Raw genomic sequence first — 15,007 nt, 5'->3', positions numbered from 1 at the left:
TTTTGGCCGAGGCTGACTGTAAACAGCAGCAGCAGAGACTCTTTACCAAGAGGGCTGCAGCCTGGAGCCCCCCTCGGCCTGCCTGTGCCCTGCCCGCTGTGGCCCCCGTGGCCTCTCTGGGCTTGGGGTGGGGACAGCCAGTTACCTGCCGTGTCCCCCGTGCTGCGCTGTCCCTGTCTCACAGGAGCGCACGCCCTATAGCGCCGAGTCTGGTCTTGCGGCAGGTGTCGTGAAGGCCGAGCCCGTTCCCCTGCGCCTGCAGCTCAGCTCACACGAAGGGCAGCTCCTCTAGCAGGAGCAGCACAAAGCCCCTGGACGGCGCCGCTGAGCCCTGCCCGCCCCCAAGACTATGTGGGAGCGAGGCAGAGCCGGCCACCAGCAGCCCACCCCCCCACCCCCCGCCCCCGCGCACGGGGCCCCAGGCTCCCTTGGCTCAGCCCCTGCTGGACGGAGGCGGGTGCCTCCAGTGGTGCTGGGCTGCCTTTCTCAGCTCTCCCTGCAGTGCTAAGCGGCTGGGCCGCCCACGGTGCGCAGGACCTGCTTTAATCTGCCGGGCAGGAGGTGGGAGCGTCTGCCTCTCTGCTCAGCGGGTCTCACAGCCTCCCAGGGTCAGCAGGCGGTGGCTCAGTGCCTGTGTGGGTGGCAAGGAATACCACGCTCTTGAATTTTACATGGTATGTTAATTGTGTCCTCACCAACGTTTGGAAGCATTTCCTGCCATGCATAATAAATGATCGGAAACCGCTGGGTTCCTTTGAGCTATTCTCGTGGGGGAAAGAAGGGTGAAGCCAGGCCTTGGCGCGGCAGCCAGCAGAAGGCAAGTGCAGCCTGGCTCCCCTGCCCCATCAGCGTGGGAGTGCTGCACGGCAGGGGGCCCTGCGCCGCGAGTGTAGCCGAGCCTGGCTGGCTGGAGCGGCCACCTCCCCGCGTCTGCTTCCTGGCAGGTGCGCCACAGGAATGGGCACTGGCGCCCAGGGTCTACCCACTTTCACTCTAAAGTCACACGGGAGCGTGAAGGCGAGAAGGGACTTCCCGTGGGCACGACAGCACGAAGCTGGCTGGCTCTCTAGCACTCAGAATATGTTTGGAGCAAAGCTGCACCAGGAAGTTTCCCCCTTTCCGTCTTGTAACTGATGCTGCCACGTAATACCAAAAGGTGATATGTCGGGGAGTTCCCTGATGGTCCAGTGGTTAAGACACCACGCTTCCACTGCAGGGGGCACGGGGTCCGATCCCCGGTTAGAGAACTAAGATCCCACATGCCACGCGGTGTGGCCAAAAAAAAAGAAAAAAAAACTGTCCTCATTACATTTATCGGCTAAGGTCTTTGTTTCCACAGAGCTCGCCTGTGTATACGTTTTGTGTTCGTGTGATACGGACAAGTTTGGAGGACACGTCCCATCTCGCTTTCTGACACCAACATGTAACCACGCACCGGACTTGCTGCTTCCAGGCACTCGTGTGAGCGACAGAGGGATGTCCCCTCGTTTAGGCTCACAGGATCCCTGGGAGAGAGGCACTTTAAGATGTCCATTTTGCACATGAGGAGACGAATGTGGCAGAGCCAGGCCCTTAAACATGTTGATGCACAGCCACCCCCAGACTCCTCCAGGGCCTGGGATCTGCTCTAACGCGGGCCTCCCTTCTGGCCCTCAGAGCTGGATTCCGAAGGAAACTTATTTTGTTTTAAACCTGGATATTTACAAACACCTTATTTTCCCCTTACCTTCCTGTATTACTCTTTTTTTTTTGGTAGCATTGAAACAATGATGTTTTAAAAAGTATTTAAAGGTAATGTGGTGTTTAGTGTGGGCTGAAATAAGGGCCTAAAAGGAACCTTCCGGAAAAAAGGACAGATGCTGATGGGAAGCCTTTGCTTTCCTTCCTGACACCCAGGCCTTCTTCCAGGGTGGTTGGAGATCCTAGTGCAAGGCCCCTCTTACCCCATAAAGCAGGTTCTGGTGAGTGGACTTCCCGCAGGAGGCCGGGTGGAACGTGTCGGACATATGACTGGCTGAGCATCCCTGGATCGAGGCCAGAGCAGTCCTGGGGCTGGGGGGGAGCCCCTCATACCCCGCGGGGAGCACCTGGGCATGCACACCACCAAAGAGACCCCTCCAGGGACTCCGTCACACTCTCCTTTGGTAACCACTGTCCAGAATGTGACTAGGAGCTTCTCCCAGTCAGCCTGCAGTATAGGCATGTCTTCCCAGAAAGTGGAAAAATGAGCAATTCTTCTCTAAACTGGATAAATGCAAACACAGGTGTGGACCCTCCCGGCCTAATGGTCAACGATCCACCTTTCCTTTTCCTTCCATGCTAAACAGAGAAGGATCAGGGCTCTGTTGGGGGTCCCCCTCTCTCCGATGTGGGTGGTGGTGAAGAGCTAAGCGTCGGCCCCCTCTTACCCAGCCCCATGACATCCGGGAGCTGACTTGCCTCTTAACTTTTCTCACTTAAAAAGTGGTAGTTATGACTCCTACTTCAAAGGGTTCCCGTGAGCAGTAATCAGGTTACCTGGCGTGCGTGGCTCGGGGTAGCAGCTAGATAAGCGGTCGCATTGTTCTCAGGGGCAGCGTGAGTGGCGGGTGTGCGCTGGGCTTGGGAGGCAGACCGCCTAGTGCCCTCACCACCTCTGGGACCCGGGCAAGTTACTGAAATGCACCGTGCCTCAGCTTCCTGCCTGCAGAGCATCGGTAACAAAGGCCAGCCTCATAGGGCTGCTGTGAGGATCCGGTGGGTTGTAAGGGGTGCAGCCCAGGTGCTCAGGAGAAAGCGGCCGGTCCTGACAAAGAAGGGGTGACAGTGACTGTGAGTCAGGATAAAGGGGGTCCTTTGGAAGCAAAGCAGGGGAGAGAGGGTGTCACACAAGGGTTAGCCTTTTCTGATCTGACTTCCATCCGATGCGATATAGAGCGGGCCGTGTGCAAGTGCTGGGCCGGGCCGTCCTCACTGCACCCATCTGACTTGTATTTCTGGTGGAGAGGTGAGCTCCTTATTGGCCATCTTCTATACTTAGAAGCGTCTGCCTTTTCTAGGACCATGTCCAGGCTCCTGGAACACTTGTTTGCCTTAGCATCCTCTACGAATCTTCTCCCTAGAGGCTTCTCCATTAAGAGACAAAAAGCTCCCTACATACCACCAGTTTTAGCCTCTTGGTGTTGCTGGGAAATGCGGGAGGATGGATTTGATGACCTCTGGTGGGTGAGCCAGGGCTGAGCGGAGAGCCTGCTCCGCACGTGGCTGGGCGCCCTGCTGCCCTGGGATGAGGGGAGGCTCGGGCTCTGAAGCTGCCCGCTGCTCCCCTTGACCTCCTACCTCACCTTTCCATACTTGTCAGAAGAACTGTGATTTTCGTTGTGAACCGGGCGTTACAGAGCACTCCTCCCCCTGCGGGTGCGTGGGAAGCAAAGCCCAGCACCGGCCCAGGGTCTGCCGCCAGTCCTGTGGGGCACGTGAGGCCTCCTGGGCGGGGACGGGCGGACAGTGGGGCGGGGCAGCCCCCAGGGACCTGCAGCGAAGGTGCATGGGGAGCAGGGGCTCCTGGGCGGGGAACCTGGCTGTCAGCCCTCGCGCTCCCGCGCGGGAACCCAACACAGACACAGGGCCGGCTTGGAGGTCATCCTGGGTCGGGTCATCCCGCGTGGGGGGCGGGGTCCGCGAGGCTGGAGAGAACCCAGTCCGCCTCGCCTCCCGCGTGGGCGGCCTGCCTTGCGCCGCTCCTGGATCTGCGTGTCCCCTCCGCCCTGCGGCTGGCGCCCACGCGGGACCAGGCGCCTCTTCGTGGAGCCGATGTGCCATCCCCTTGGTCGGGGGCGGGAGTGCAGGTGGGCACTCGCCGTCAGGCCGCTCAGGGACATCTCCGCGCTCCTCCGTGTGGAGGCTCCGAGGGGCCGTCGTGGGGAGGAGCTGAGCCCGGACTGCCTGGGCCGCCAGGATCTGAGGCCACCCCCCTCCCCCGCCCCAGAGACTGCGACACGAGGGTGCCTGAGAGGCTCCTCCCGCTGCGTCTCCATCAGCGCACACGCTGACCGGAAACGCGGAGATTGCGGTGGACACAGGCCGGAAAGCGGCCACCGTCACCAAGACAGACCAGAAACGGGGAGCTTGCCGTCGACACAGAGCGTTGTGAAGCTGTGTCGGCCGGAATGCGGCAGGCGTTCTCTGGTTCTGTGGGAACTTAGAAAAGCCGGTGCCCAGGGACACAGCGGTGTTGTTGGGAGCTGCCGGCACTTTTGACGCCCGCGGGCCTCAGTGGACTTGGGATCGGGCCGGGCCCTAAGGGAGCGCACCGAGTAGTGGTGGCCCTTTTCGTGTCACGGAATGAAGGCGACCGTGTCGCCGCCAGCAGTGTCCCCGGGGACCCTCATCAGCGTGAGCCCAAGCCCGGCCACGTGCGGACTGTCCAGTGTGAGTGCGCCCGCTGTCTGGCACAGTCATCTTCACTCCCAGCATTTCCACGAATGTGGGCCGTAAACAGCTTCCAGAATACCAGGAACATGGGCGAATCCGCTACCAGGGAGTGGAGCAGAAACTTGAGAAGACAGCCTTGGCCCGAGTTGGGAACAGGAAAAAAAAAAGGTGAAGAAGAAAAAGAAAGATACGTCTGTCTTTAGGCCTCCTGAATCTCACTGAAACACGAAACTCAGCTAAAGGCAGCTTCTCGCCTCGTGGTCATATCACAGGGCAGCCCTTGGTGGGTCCTCAGCCCGCCTGCGTGGGGACACATTGTGCGCTTGTCTCAGTCGCATGTTTCCGTGACCTTGTGGGTGGGGGATGCTTTACTCCCTGCAGCACAGAGCCTGGTGCGGGACCTGGTGCAGGCCGGGGCCCGCACGCGGACCGGCTGGGGGGGGGGGGGGGCCGTGCCCGCTCTGCAGAATCGGCGGAGGACAAAGCCCCCCGAAGGTCCGGAGTGCGGGCCACACGGGCCGGAGCCGGGGCGGCACCTCGGTGCCTTGCCGCTGACCCTCCGTGTGTGCCCGCGGCCTCTGTGTCGGGGCCGGTGGGGTGGTGGGCAGGCCCGAGTGGAAATTCGGCGTCCCCTGCACGGGGCGGCGTGGAGGGGTGCTGGAGGGCGTGGCGGCGCGGGGCCCAAAGGCGTGGAGGGTGGGTCCCGCCCTTCTGCTCGCATTTACCACCACCACCGCCCCCCCCCCCCCCCCCCCCCCCCCCCCCCCCCGCGCTGGCCTCCATCTGTGGCTGTGAGAGCGGCTCGCGCGCGTGGCCCTTGCCGGGGGGGGGGGGGGGGTGATGTGAAAGGATGCGGGGGGTGCGCTCGCCGAGCCCACGCTCCCGGGCAGCAGGAGATCCCCCGACCCCTCTCACCGTGATGGGTGTCCCAGCTTCTCCAGGGTCACCGGTGAAACACGCCCATTGCGAAAACAAAGGCTTCTAGTTGTGATGGACTGAAAGTTCACTTAGGACGAGGAAGCTCCTTTCTTTTGGGAAATTTAACCTCAGGGGCGGGGCGGGGTTCAGACGGACACTCAGCCAGGAGCTCTGGGTGGGCCCGTCCTGAGCACCCACCTCCCAGTATGACAACCAGAAATGTCTCCAGGTGTTGCCAGATGGGGGGGCGGTGTGTGTGGGGGGACCGAATGTCCTGATGGAGCGCCGCCGGCAGGGCTCGCTGCCCTCTGGCCATGGAGTCGCGTGGCTCTCTTTCTCTCCTGGCCATCGCTGTCCCTGAGCTCGCCCGTCGTGCCCCCAGCACAGAGCTGGCTGTGGCTTTTCCCGCTTGGGTTCTTCCAGGAAAGCCATCTGTTGCTGCTGTGGCCCTGGCTGGTGGTGGCCGAGTGTCCCTCTGCCGCACATCCTCTCTCCACTGCCGTCCCGGGTGTTGCGGAGGCATGGGCGCAGAGGCCGGCCTGAGTGCTGTTGTGTCTCCTCGGAGAGCCTCTTGTATGCAGCAGCTTCGGGCTTCGTGCCTCTGTGTAGGTGGATTTAAGCACCAGAGGGATCCCTGGCCGGGCAGCCCTGGGGAGGAAACATGGCCTCTGTTGGGGAGCCATTGGGTGGGGACACAGGGACGAGGTGAGGCTCCGTGTGCTTTTCCTGGCGGGCAGCTTACCTTTGACAAGGCTGCTCAGCTGAGCGGAACTTGGCTGCTGCAGAGAAGGGGGAGAGAAACCCGGACCCCTTGTTGCTGAAGAGCAGGGAGCCCAGGGCTCTGCTTGTGGCCGGATGGCAGGTCAGACAGGTGGGTGGGTTGGCTGACCTTTGACAGGAGGGTGGGAGCATCCCATGACCTGAAGAGGATCCTTGTCTCAGGCTCTTGAAATTGTACTTGTGGACGAGGCTGCTGTGGCCTCAGGAAGCTGGGAGCCGTGGCGGGTGGGGGGCAGGGGTCCGTGATGGCTGGAACCCCTCGTTAGAGCTCCCAGCCCTGGGGGTCCCTTGTGGACCTCGAGCCTGGGCCCCTGGCTGTGAGGCAGTGACGTGGGAGGGTGCAGTACGGTCCTGCAAGTCTGTCTCCTCAGCTCGAAAAGCCCCTGGATGCACGTTCTGAGTTGCCGTGGAGGTTCAGGGAAGGGACACTGGCATGGTAGTTGTCGGATTTCTGGCGGATAGAAATAGCACCCAGGGTATGACAGGTCAGCACGGAGTAGTGAGTAAAACTTTCTGGAGCCAGAGCCCGGGCGGCAGGATTCCGTCTCCTTCCGGCGAGGGGTCCTGTCTCTCTCTGCGCCTCGAATGAAGGTCTCCCAGCACCCTCCTCAGCGTCCTTCCAATGCGGAGCGTGGCAGCCCGCGTGGAGGCCCGCGGCCTGTCGCGGGACCCTCTGCAGACCCCCTGTCCCACAGGGCCTGGCCCCGTGTTCCTGGGGTGGGGGGCTGCTCCCTTGAGGTATCTCCCCAACCTGGGCTTTCAGACTTGGGGGCCCCTCAGACCAGGTGCCAGACGGGCCGGGTGGGCAGCTGCTGAGTAACCGCTGTGTTCTGCTTCCAGAGCCTTCCCCAGCCGTCCCCCAGCAAAGCCCTGCACAGCTGCGAGGGGAAGGAGCCCGGGGACCTCAGGCTCAGCGAGGGGGACGTCATGGTCTTGCAGCACCGGGTGGACGAGCGCTGGTACCACGGCCTCCTGCCCGCCAGCCACGTCCAGGGTGTGCGGCCTCTGCCCCAGGCCCCGCCCCAGGGCAAAGCACTCTATGATTTCGAGATGAAGGACAGAGACCAGGACAAGGACTGTCTGACCTTCGGCAAGGTAAGGTGGGTTCCAGCGCCGCCCTTCCGCCGCAGCCCCTGCAGGGAGCCTGGGCGTAGCGCAGGGCCCTCCCTGTGCCTCCCCGTGGGGAGAGCAGTGGTTTCTCCTTCCTGAGGGTCTGCCGGGTGGAAGGAGAGGGCACCCAGCCCCACAGGCGTCTGCAGGTAACGGGAGCGGGACCCTCGTTACCTGAGTCACTGTGTGTCCAGGGCTCATGGGCCCTGGGAGGGGGCTTGCTGGGGAGACTGTGGCAGAGACCCCTGCAGGTCCTGGGAGTGGGAGCCGGGCCCAGAGGCCAGCCCGTCACACCCTCTTGGAGAGCACAGGAGGTGGATGCGTGTGCTTGGGCCACTTGAGGTGGCCAGTGAGGCCACGGGACCCGCTTAGTGACAAACCAGTAGTGTTTCCCGTGCGCTCGTCCCGGGGTGCGGGTGAGATGTGGAGGGGCCTGGTGTCTGGCCTGCCGGCCTCGGGGGTGCAGTGTGGAGAGGACAGAGGTGGCGGCCTCAGGCCTCGTGAACGTGCCTGCTTCCTGGCTTCCTCACCTGCTCCCACCCCAGGGCTGGGAGGGCAGGGGCGCCTGGAACTCTGGAACACCTGCTTCTCCCCGATGGCAGTAACGAGTTACGTCATCGATTGATTAATTACATTCATGACTGCCCGCCAGGGTCCCGGGGGAGAGGTGGGAGCCTGTCTTCCCGATGTTGAAGCTGTTGTAGGAAGGGGGACCCCTTCCAGGGCCCAAGAGTGGGCTCCTGTCTAACACTCGGAAATGAACTGTCCGAGGAGACGCACGTGCTGATGGAACAGGAGACTTCACGGCGGGGGGAGCGCCCGGGAGGAGGGCAGCAGGTGAGGGACCCAGGAGGACTGCCCCGCCACGTGGCTTGCGGTCTCAGGTTCCCTGGTGATTGGGTCTGTTCCCGGGTTGCCTTTGGCCGGTCATCTTTCTCGGCCTGTATTTGGTCTGCGTCAGGGCCCTTCCTGGTGGCACACACATCTCTCAGCCAAGATGGATTCCAGCGTGAGGGTTTCTGGGAGGTTGGCAGAGCTTATTCTGGGCTTGCGGCGCCTCCCTCCTTCGATCCCTCCCAGATCCTTCCAGCCGGTGGTAGCGTGTTAGTTCCGAGTTCCCGTCATGATCTCCTGTTGTGAGAGAACTCACGCAAGTGGTTATTACTGTGCCTGGCTGGCACGGTGGCTTTGGTCGGCGGCTCCCTAGCAGAGCACAGCGCTAAGAGGCTGCGTCGCTCGCCCGAGGCTGGCACGGGCCTGGCCCTCCTCCGTCCTCGTGTCCTGTGTCTCTGTCAGTCTTTTTCCACACGCGGTTGTCAACACAGAACTGGGTTCCAGCTCAGATCCTGACCTTGGAGTGCACGTCCAGCTCACTGTGATTCTGTCCTCTGCTCAGAGCAGAGCTTGGCTGCAGTGCCGAGCTGTTCGCAGGGCTGTGAGCACCGTGCGCTCCATCTTGAGCACAGTGGCCTGTTCTGTGCAGGCTGTCGCAGCTGCTGTTTATGTCTTGTTCCGTTGTTCAGCCTGACGACGAATGATCTGTTTTCATTCAGGGTTTCAACTCTTCCCTCTTCCTTCTATCAAGGCGTTCTGCTGCTAATTCCAGTTGTCATCTGGCCCTGCAGGTTCCCTGGACGCAGGGTCAGGCCTCCCCCTCCCTTGCTCCCTCTCCTCCTGAGTGAGGCTGGAACGCAGGCTGCAGAGTGTGAGGCCAGGCGGACAGAGCCCCTCGTGCTCGCCCCTCTGCCCAGCCCACCCTGAGGGAGACCCTGGGCCCTGGTGCTCTGTGCCGTCACTCAAGATCGAGAGCAGGGACCCAGCCACCCCTCGGGGTCGATCGAGGCCTTGTAAGGAGGCAGACCCGTTAGGGGCTGACAGGGACAGGGAGAGACACAGGGCCCTGCTCACAGCCTTGGTGGCGGGAGGCTCCCCCAGCGGACACATGCGGGGCCGGAGCAGCCGGCGTCTCCTGGTGAAGGCCTCCCGCTGCGTGTGCGAGCGCCTGCTGGGACTCTCAACTCCAGGGCGAAGACCAGAGCCCACTGGACGGGGACAGAGGGGCACCTGCCTGCTCATCCCACTGGGAGCTGTGCTGTATCCGGGGAGCCTGACTTCGGGTGGGAGAGGCAGGAATGGCAAGTCCAGGGGACAGTTCCTGAGAGTGACGGGCTGTGCGAGTCACCCAGGAGGTGTGCGGGATATCTGGTCAGGAGGTGGTCAGTGTTTGGTTTTCAAAAGAAACGTTAAAGCCACCCTCGTGGGAGAAGTGAGAACTCGGATGGCTCGCTGAGACTCGTCCTGTGGTGGGCGCTGCTGCCACTTTGCGTCCCGGGCCGGGGGTGGGGGTGGGCAGGTCCCGGCGCCCTGGGCTGTGCGGGCAGCACTGTCGAGGTGGGTGGTCCTCAGGGCTCCCCGGGACCTGACCTTTGAGCCCATTTTGGGGAGCGGAGGTGTGGGAGCTGCTGGGCCACGCATCCCTCGGGCTGCTCTACCAGGGCTTGCTTTCTGTCTGTGGATTAACCTGCAGGGCTGGAGGCCCCTGGGTGTGATTCCGGTGAAGACCGTGCTTTGACCCCCCACTGTGTTCACACAAGCGTTTCGCCGGCGCCCCCCCCCCGCCTTAGGTTAGGGTGCAGCCCCCCCGCCTTAGGTTAGGGCGCAGCCCCCGCGCCTTAGGTTAGGGCGCAGCCCCCGCGCCTTAGTTTAGGGTGCAGCCCCCCCGCCTTAGGTTAGGGTGCAGCCCCCCCGCCTTAGGTTAGGGCGCAGCCCCTGCGCCTTAGGTTAGGGCGCAGCCCCCGCGCCTTAGGTTAGGGCGCAGCCCCCCCCGCCTTAGGTTAGGGTGCAGCCCCCCCGCCTTAGGTTAGGGCGCAGCCCCCGCGCCTTAGGTTAGGGTGCAGCCCCCCCGCCTTAGGTTAGGGCGCAGCCCCCGCGCCTTAGGTTAGGGCGCAGCCCCCGCGCCTTAGGTTAGGGCGCAGCCCCCCCGCCTTAGGTTAGGGTGCAGCCCCCCGCCTTAGGTTAGGGCGCAGCCCCCGCCTTAGGTTAGGGTGCAGCCCCCCCGCCTTAGGTTAGGGCGCAGCCCCCGCGCCTTAGGTTAGGGCGCAGCCCCCCCCGCCTTAGGTTAGGGTGCAGCCCCCCCGCCTTAGGTTAGGGCGCAGCCCCCGCGCCTTAGGTTAGGGTGCAGCCCCCCCGCCTTAGGTTAGGGTGCAGCCCCCCCGCCTTAGGTTAGGGTGCAGCCCCCGCGCCTAAGTTTAGGGCGCAGCCCCCCCGCCTTAGGTTAGGGCGCAGCCCCCGCGCCTTAGGTTAGGGCGCAGCCCCCCCGCCTTAGGTTAGGGTGCAGCCCCCCGCCTTAGGTTAGGGCGCAGCCCCCGCGCCTTAGGTTAGGGCGCAGCCCCCGCGCCTTAGGTTAGGGTGCAGCCCCCCCGCCTTAGGTTAGGGCGCAGCCCCCCCGCCTTAGGTTAGGGTGCAGCCCCCCCGCCTTAGGTTAGGGTGCAGCCCCCGCGCCTAAGTTTAGGGCGCAGCCCCCCCGCCTTAGGTTAGGGCGCAGCCCCCGCGCCTTAGGTTAGGGCGCAGCCCCCCCGCCTTAGGTTAGGGTGCAGCCCCCCGCCTTAGGTTAGGGCGCAGCCCCCGCGCCTTAGGTTAGGGCGCAGCCCCCGCGCCTTAGGTTAGGGTGCAGCCCCCCCGCCTTAGGTTAGGGCGCAGCCCCCCCGCCTTAGGTTAGGGTGCAGCCCCCCGCCTTAGGTTAGGGTGCAGCCCCCCCGCCTTAGGTTAGGGTGCAGCCCCCCCGCCTTAGGTTAGGGCGCAGCCCCCCCGCCTTAGGTTAGGGCGCAGCCCCCGCGCCTTAGGTTAGGGTGCAGCCCCCCCGCCTTAGGTTAGGGTGCAGCCCCCCCGCCTTAGGTTAGGGTGCAGCCCCCGCGCCTAAGTTTAGGGCGCAGCCCCCCCGCCTTAGGTTAGGGTGCAGCCCCCCCGCCTTAGGTTAGGGTGCAGCCCCCCGCCTTAGGTTAGGGCGCCCCCCCGCCTTAGGTTAGGGTGCAGCCCCCCCGCCTTAGGTTAGGGCGCAGCCCCCGCGCCTTAGGTTAGGGCGCAGCCCCCCCCGCCTTAGGTTAGGGTGCAGCCCCCCCGCCTTAGGTTAGGGCGCAGCCCCCCCCGCCTTAGGTTAGGGCGCAGCCCCCGCGCCTTAGGTTAGGGCGCAGCCCCCCCGCCTTAGGTTAGGGTGCAGCCCCCCGCCTTAGGTTAGGGCGCCCCCCCGCCTTAGGTTAGGGTGCAGCCCCCCCGCCTTAGGTTAGGGCGCAGCCCCCGCGCCTTAGGTTAGGGCGCAGCCCCCCCCGCCTTAGGTTAGGGTGCAGCCCCCCCGCCTTAGGTTAGGGCGCAGCCCCCGCGCCTTAGGTTAGGGTGCAGCCCCCCCGCCTTAGGTTAGGGTGCAGCCCCCCCGCCTTAGGTTAGGGTGCAGCCCCCGCGCCTAAGTTTAGGGCGCAGCCCCCCCGCCTTAGGTTAGGGCGCAGCCCCCGCGCCTTAGGTTAGGGCGCAGCCCCCCCGCCTTAGGTTAGGGCGCAGCCCCCGCGCCTTAGGTTAGGGCGCAGCCCCCCCGCCTTAGGTTAGGGTGCAGCCCCCCGCCTTAGGTTAGGGCGCAGCCCCCGCGCCTTAGGTTAGGGCGCAGCCCCCGCGCCTTAGGTTAGGGTGCAGCCCCCCCGCCTTAGGTTAGGGCGCAGCCCCCCCGCCTTAGGTTAGGGTGCAGCCCCCCCGCCTTAGGTTAGGGTGCAGCCCCCCCGCCTTAGGTTAGGGTGCAGCCCCCCCGCCTTAGGTTAGGGTGCAGCCCCCCCGCCTTAGGTTAGGGTGCAGCCCCCGCGCCTAAGTTTAGGGCGCAGCCCCCCCGCCTTAGGTTAGGGCGCAGCCCCCCCGCCTTAGGTTAGGGCGCAGCCCCCCCGCCTTAGGTTAGGGCGCAGCCCCCGCGCCTTAGGTTAGGGTGCAGCCCCCCCGCCTTAGGTTAGGGCGCAGCCCCCCCGCCTTAGGTTAGGGCGCAGCCCCCCCGCCTTAGGTTAGGGCGCAGCCCCCCCGCCTTAGGTTAGGGTGCAGCCCCCCCGCCTTAGGTTAGGGTGCAGCCCCCCCGCCTTAGGTTAGGGCGCAGCCCCCGCGCCTTAGGTTAGGGTGCAGCCCCCCCGCCTTAGGTTAGGGCGCAGCCCCCCCGCCTTAGGTTAGGGTGCAGCCCCCCCGCCTTAGGTTAGGGTGCAGCCCCCCCGCCTTAGGTTAGGGCGCAGCCCCCCCGCCTTAGGTTAGGGCGCAGCCCCCCCGCCTTAGGTTAGGGTGCAGCCCCCCCGCCTTAGGTTAGGGCGCAGCCCCCGCGCCTTAGGTTAGGGCGCAGCCCCCGCGCCTTAGGTTAGGGCGCAGCCCCCCCGCCTTAGGTTAGGGTGCAGCCCCCCAGCCTTAGGTTAGGGCGCAGCCCCCCCGCCTTAGGTTAGGGTGCAGCCCCCCCGCCTTAGGTTAGGGTGCAGCCCCCCCGCCTTAGGTTAGGGTGCAGCCCCCCCGCCTTAGGTTAGGGTGCAGCCCCCGCGCCTAAGTTTAGGGCGCAGCCCCCCCGCCTTAGGTTAGGGCGCAGCCCCCCCGCCTTAGGTTAGGGCGCAGCCCCCCCGCCTTAGGTTAGGGCGCAGCCCCCCCGCCTTAGGTTAGGGTGCAGCCCCCCCGCCTTAGGTTAGGGTGCAGCCCCTCCGCCTTAGGTTAGGGCGCAGCCCCCCCGCCTTAGGTTAGGGCGCAGCCCCCGCGCCTTAGGTTAGGGCGCAGCCCCCGCGCCTTAGGTTAGGGTGCAGCCCCCCCGCCTTAGGTTAGGGTGCAGCCCCCCCGCCTTAGGTTAGGGCGCAGCCCCCGCGCCTTAGGTTAGGGCGCAGCCCCCCCGCCTTAGGTTAGGGCGCAGCCCCCCCGCCTTAGGTTAGGGTGCAGCCCCCCCGCCTTAGGTTAGGGCGCAGCCCCCGCGCCTTAGGTTAGGGCGCAGCCCCCGCGCCTTAGGTTAGGGTGCAGCCCCCCCGCCTTAGGTTAGGGTGCAGCCCCCGCGCCTAAGTTTAGGGCGCAGCCCCCCCGCCTTAGGTTAGGGTGCAGCCCCCCCGCCTTAGGTTAGGGTGCAGCCCCCCCGCCTTAGGTTAGGGTGCAGCCCCCGCGCCTAAGTTTAGGGCGCAGCCCCCCCGCCTTAGGTTAGGGCGCAGCCCCCCCGCCTTAGGTTAGGGCGCAGCCCCCCCGCCTTAGGTTAGGGTGCAGCCCCCCCGCCTTAGGTTAGGGTGCAGCCCCTCCGCCTTAGGTTAGGGCGCAGCCCCCCCGCCTTAGGTTAGGGCGCAGCCCCCGCGCCTTAGGTTAGGGCGCAGCCCCCGCGCCTTAGGTTAGGGTGCAGCCCCCCCGCCTTAGGTTAGGGTGCAGCCCCCGCGCCTAAGTTTAGGGCGCAGCCCCCCCGCCTTAGGTTAGGGTGCAGCCCCCCCGCCTTAGGTTAGGGTGCAGCCCCCCCGCCTTAGGTTAGGGTGCAGCCCCCGCGCCTAAGTTTAGGGCGCAGCCCCCCCGCCTTAGGTTAGGGCGCAGCCCCCCCGCCTTAGGTTAGGGCGCAGCCCCCCCGCCTTAGGTTAGGGCGCAGCCCCCCCGCCTTAGGTTAGGGCGCAGCCCCCCCGCCTTAGGTTAGGGTGCAGCCCCCCCGCCTTAGGTTAGGGCGCAGCCCCCGCGCCTTAGGTTAGGGCGCAGCCCCCGCGCCTTAGGTTAGGGTGCAGCCCCCCCGCCTTAGGTTAGGGTGCAGCCCCCCCGCCTTAGGTTAGGGTGCAGCCCCCCCCGCCTAAGTTTAGGGCGCAGCCCCCCCGCCTTAGGTTAGGGTGCAGCCCCCCCGCCTTAGGTTAGGGCGCAGCCCCCCCGCCTTAGGTTAGGGCGCAGCCCCCCCGCCTTAGGTTAGGGTGCAGCCCCCCCCGCCTTAGGTTAGGGTGCAGCCCCCCCGCCTTAGGTTAGGGCGCAGCCCCCCCGCCTTAGGTTAGGGTGCAGCCCCCCCCGCCTTAGGTTAGGGCGCAGCCCCCCCGCCTTAGGTTAGGGTGCAGCCCCCCCGCCTTAGGTTAGGGCGCAGCCCCCCCGCCTTAGGGCGCAGCCCCCCCGCCTTAGGTTAGGGCGCAGCCCCCCCGCCTTAGGTTAGGGTGCAGCCCCCCCGCCTTAGGTTAGGGTGCAGCCCCCCCGCCTTAGGTTAGGGCGCAGCCCCCCCGCCTTAGGTTAGGGTGCAGCCCCCCCGCCTTAGGTTAGGGTGCAGCCCCCCCCGCCTTAGGTTAGGGCGCAGCCCCCCCGCCTTAGGTTAGGGTGCAGCCCCCCCGCCTTAGGTTAGGGCGCAGCCCCCCCGCCTTAGGTTAGGGCGCAGCCCCCCCGCCTTAGGTTAGGGTGCAGCCCCCCCGCCTTAGGTTAGGGCGCCCCCCCGCCTTAGGTTAGGGCGCAGCCCCCGCGCCTTAGGTTAGGGCGCAGCCCCCGCGCCTTAGGTTAGGGCGCAGCCCCCGCGCCTAAGTTTAGGGCGCAGCCCCCCCGCCTTAGGTTAGGGTGCAGCCCCCCCGCCTTAGGTTAGGGTGCAGCCCCCCCGCCTTAGGTTAGGGCGCAGCCCCCCCCGCCTTAGGTTAGGGCGCAGCCCCCCCCGCCTTAGGTTAGGGTGCAGCCCCCCCGCCTTAGGTTAGGGCGCAGCCCCCGCGCCTTAGGTTAGGGTGCAGCCCCCCCGCCTTAGGTTAGGGCGCAGCCCCTGCGCCTTAGGTTAGGGTGCAGCCCCCCCCCGCCTTAGGTTAGGGTGCAGCCCCCCCGCCTT

At 65.4% G+C, this 15,007-nt stretch overlaps 1 protein-coding gene across 5 annotated transcripts in view; it reads left to right on the top strand.

The window, feature by feature from the left end:
• Nucleotides 1-15,007, top strand: part of SH3RF3 (SH3 domain containing ring finger 3) — a 206,375-nt gene that overhangs the window by 89,526 nt on the left and 101,842 nt on the right. For all 5 annotated transcript variants that reach the window (XR_013831165.1, XR_013831166.1, XM_079941603.1 and 2 more), the window contains exon 2: nucleotides 6,952-7,206. Coding sequence is in view for 3 of the 5 variants with exons in the window: in XM_079941603.1 (XP_079797729.1) it covers nucleotides 6,952-7,206 (255 nt within the window). In the remaining 2 variants the exon portion in view is untranslated. The remainder of the gene's footprint in view (nucleotides 1-6,951; nucleotides 7,207-15,007) is intronic.

Source organism: Stenella coeruleoalba (genome assembly GCF_951394435.1).
Source record: "Stenella coeruleoalba genome assembly, chromosome: 13".
Taxonomy (NCBI): Eukaryota; Metazoa; Chordata; class Mammalia; order Artiodactyla; family Delphinidae; genus Stenella; species Stenella coeruleoalba.
Note: the sequence above shows the minus strand (reverse complement) of the source record. Positions and strands in the feature narration are given on the sequence as shown.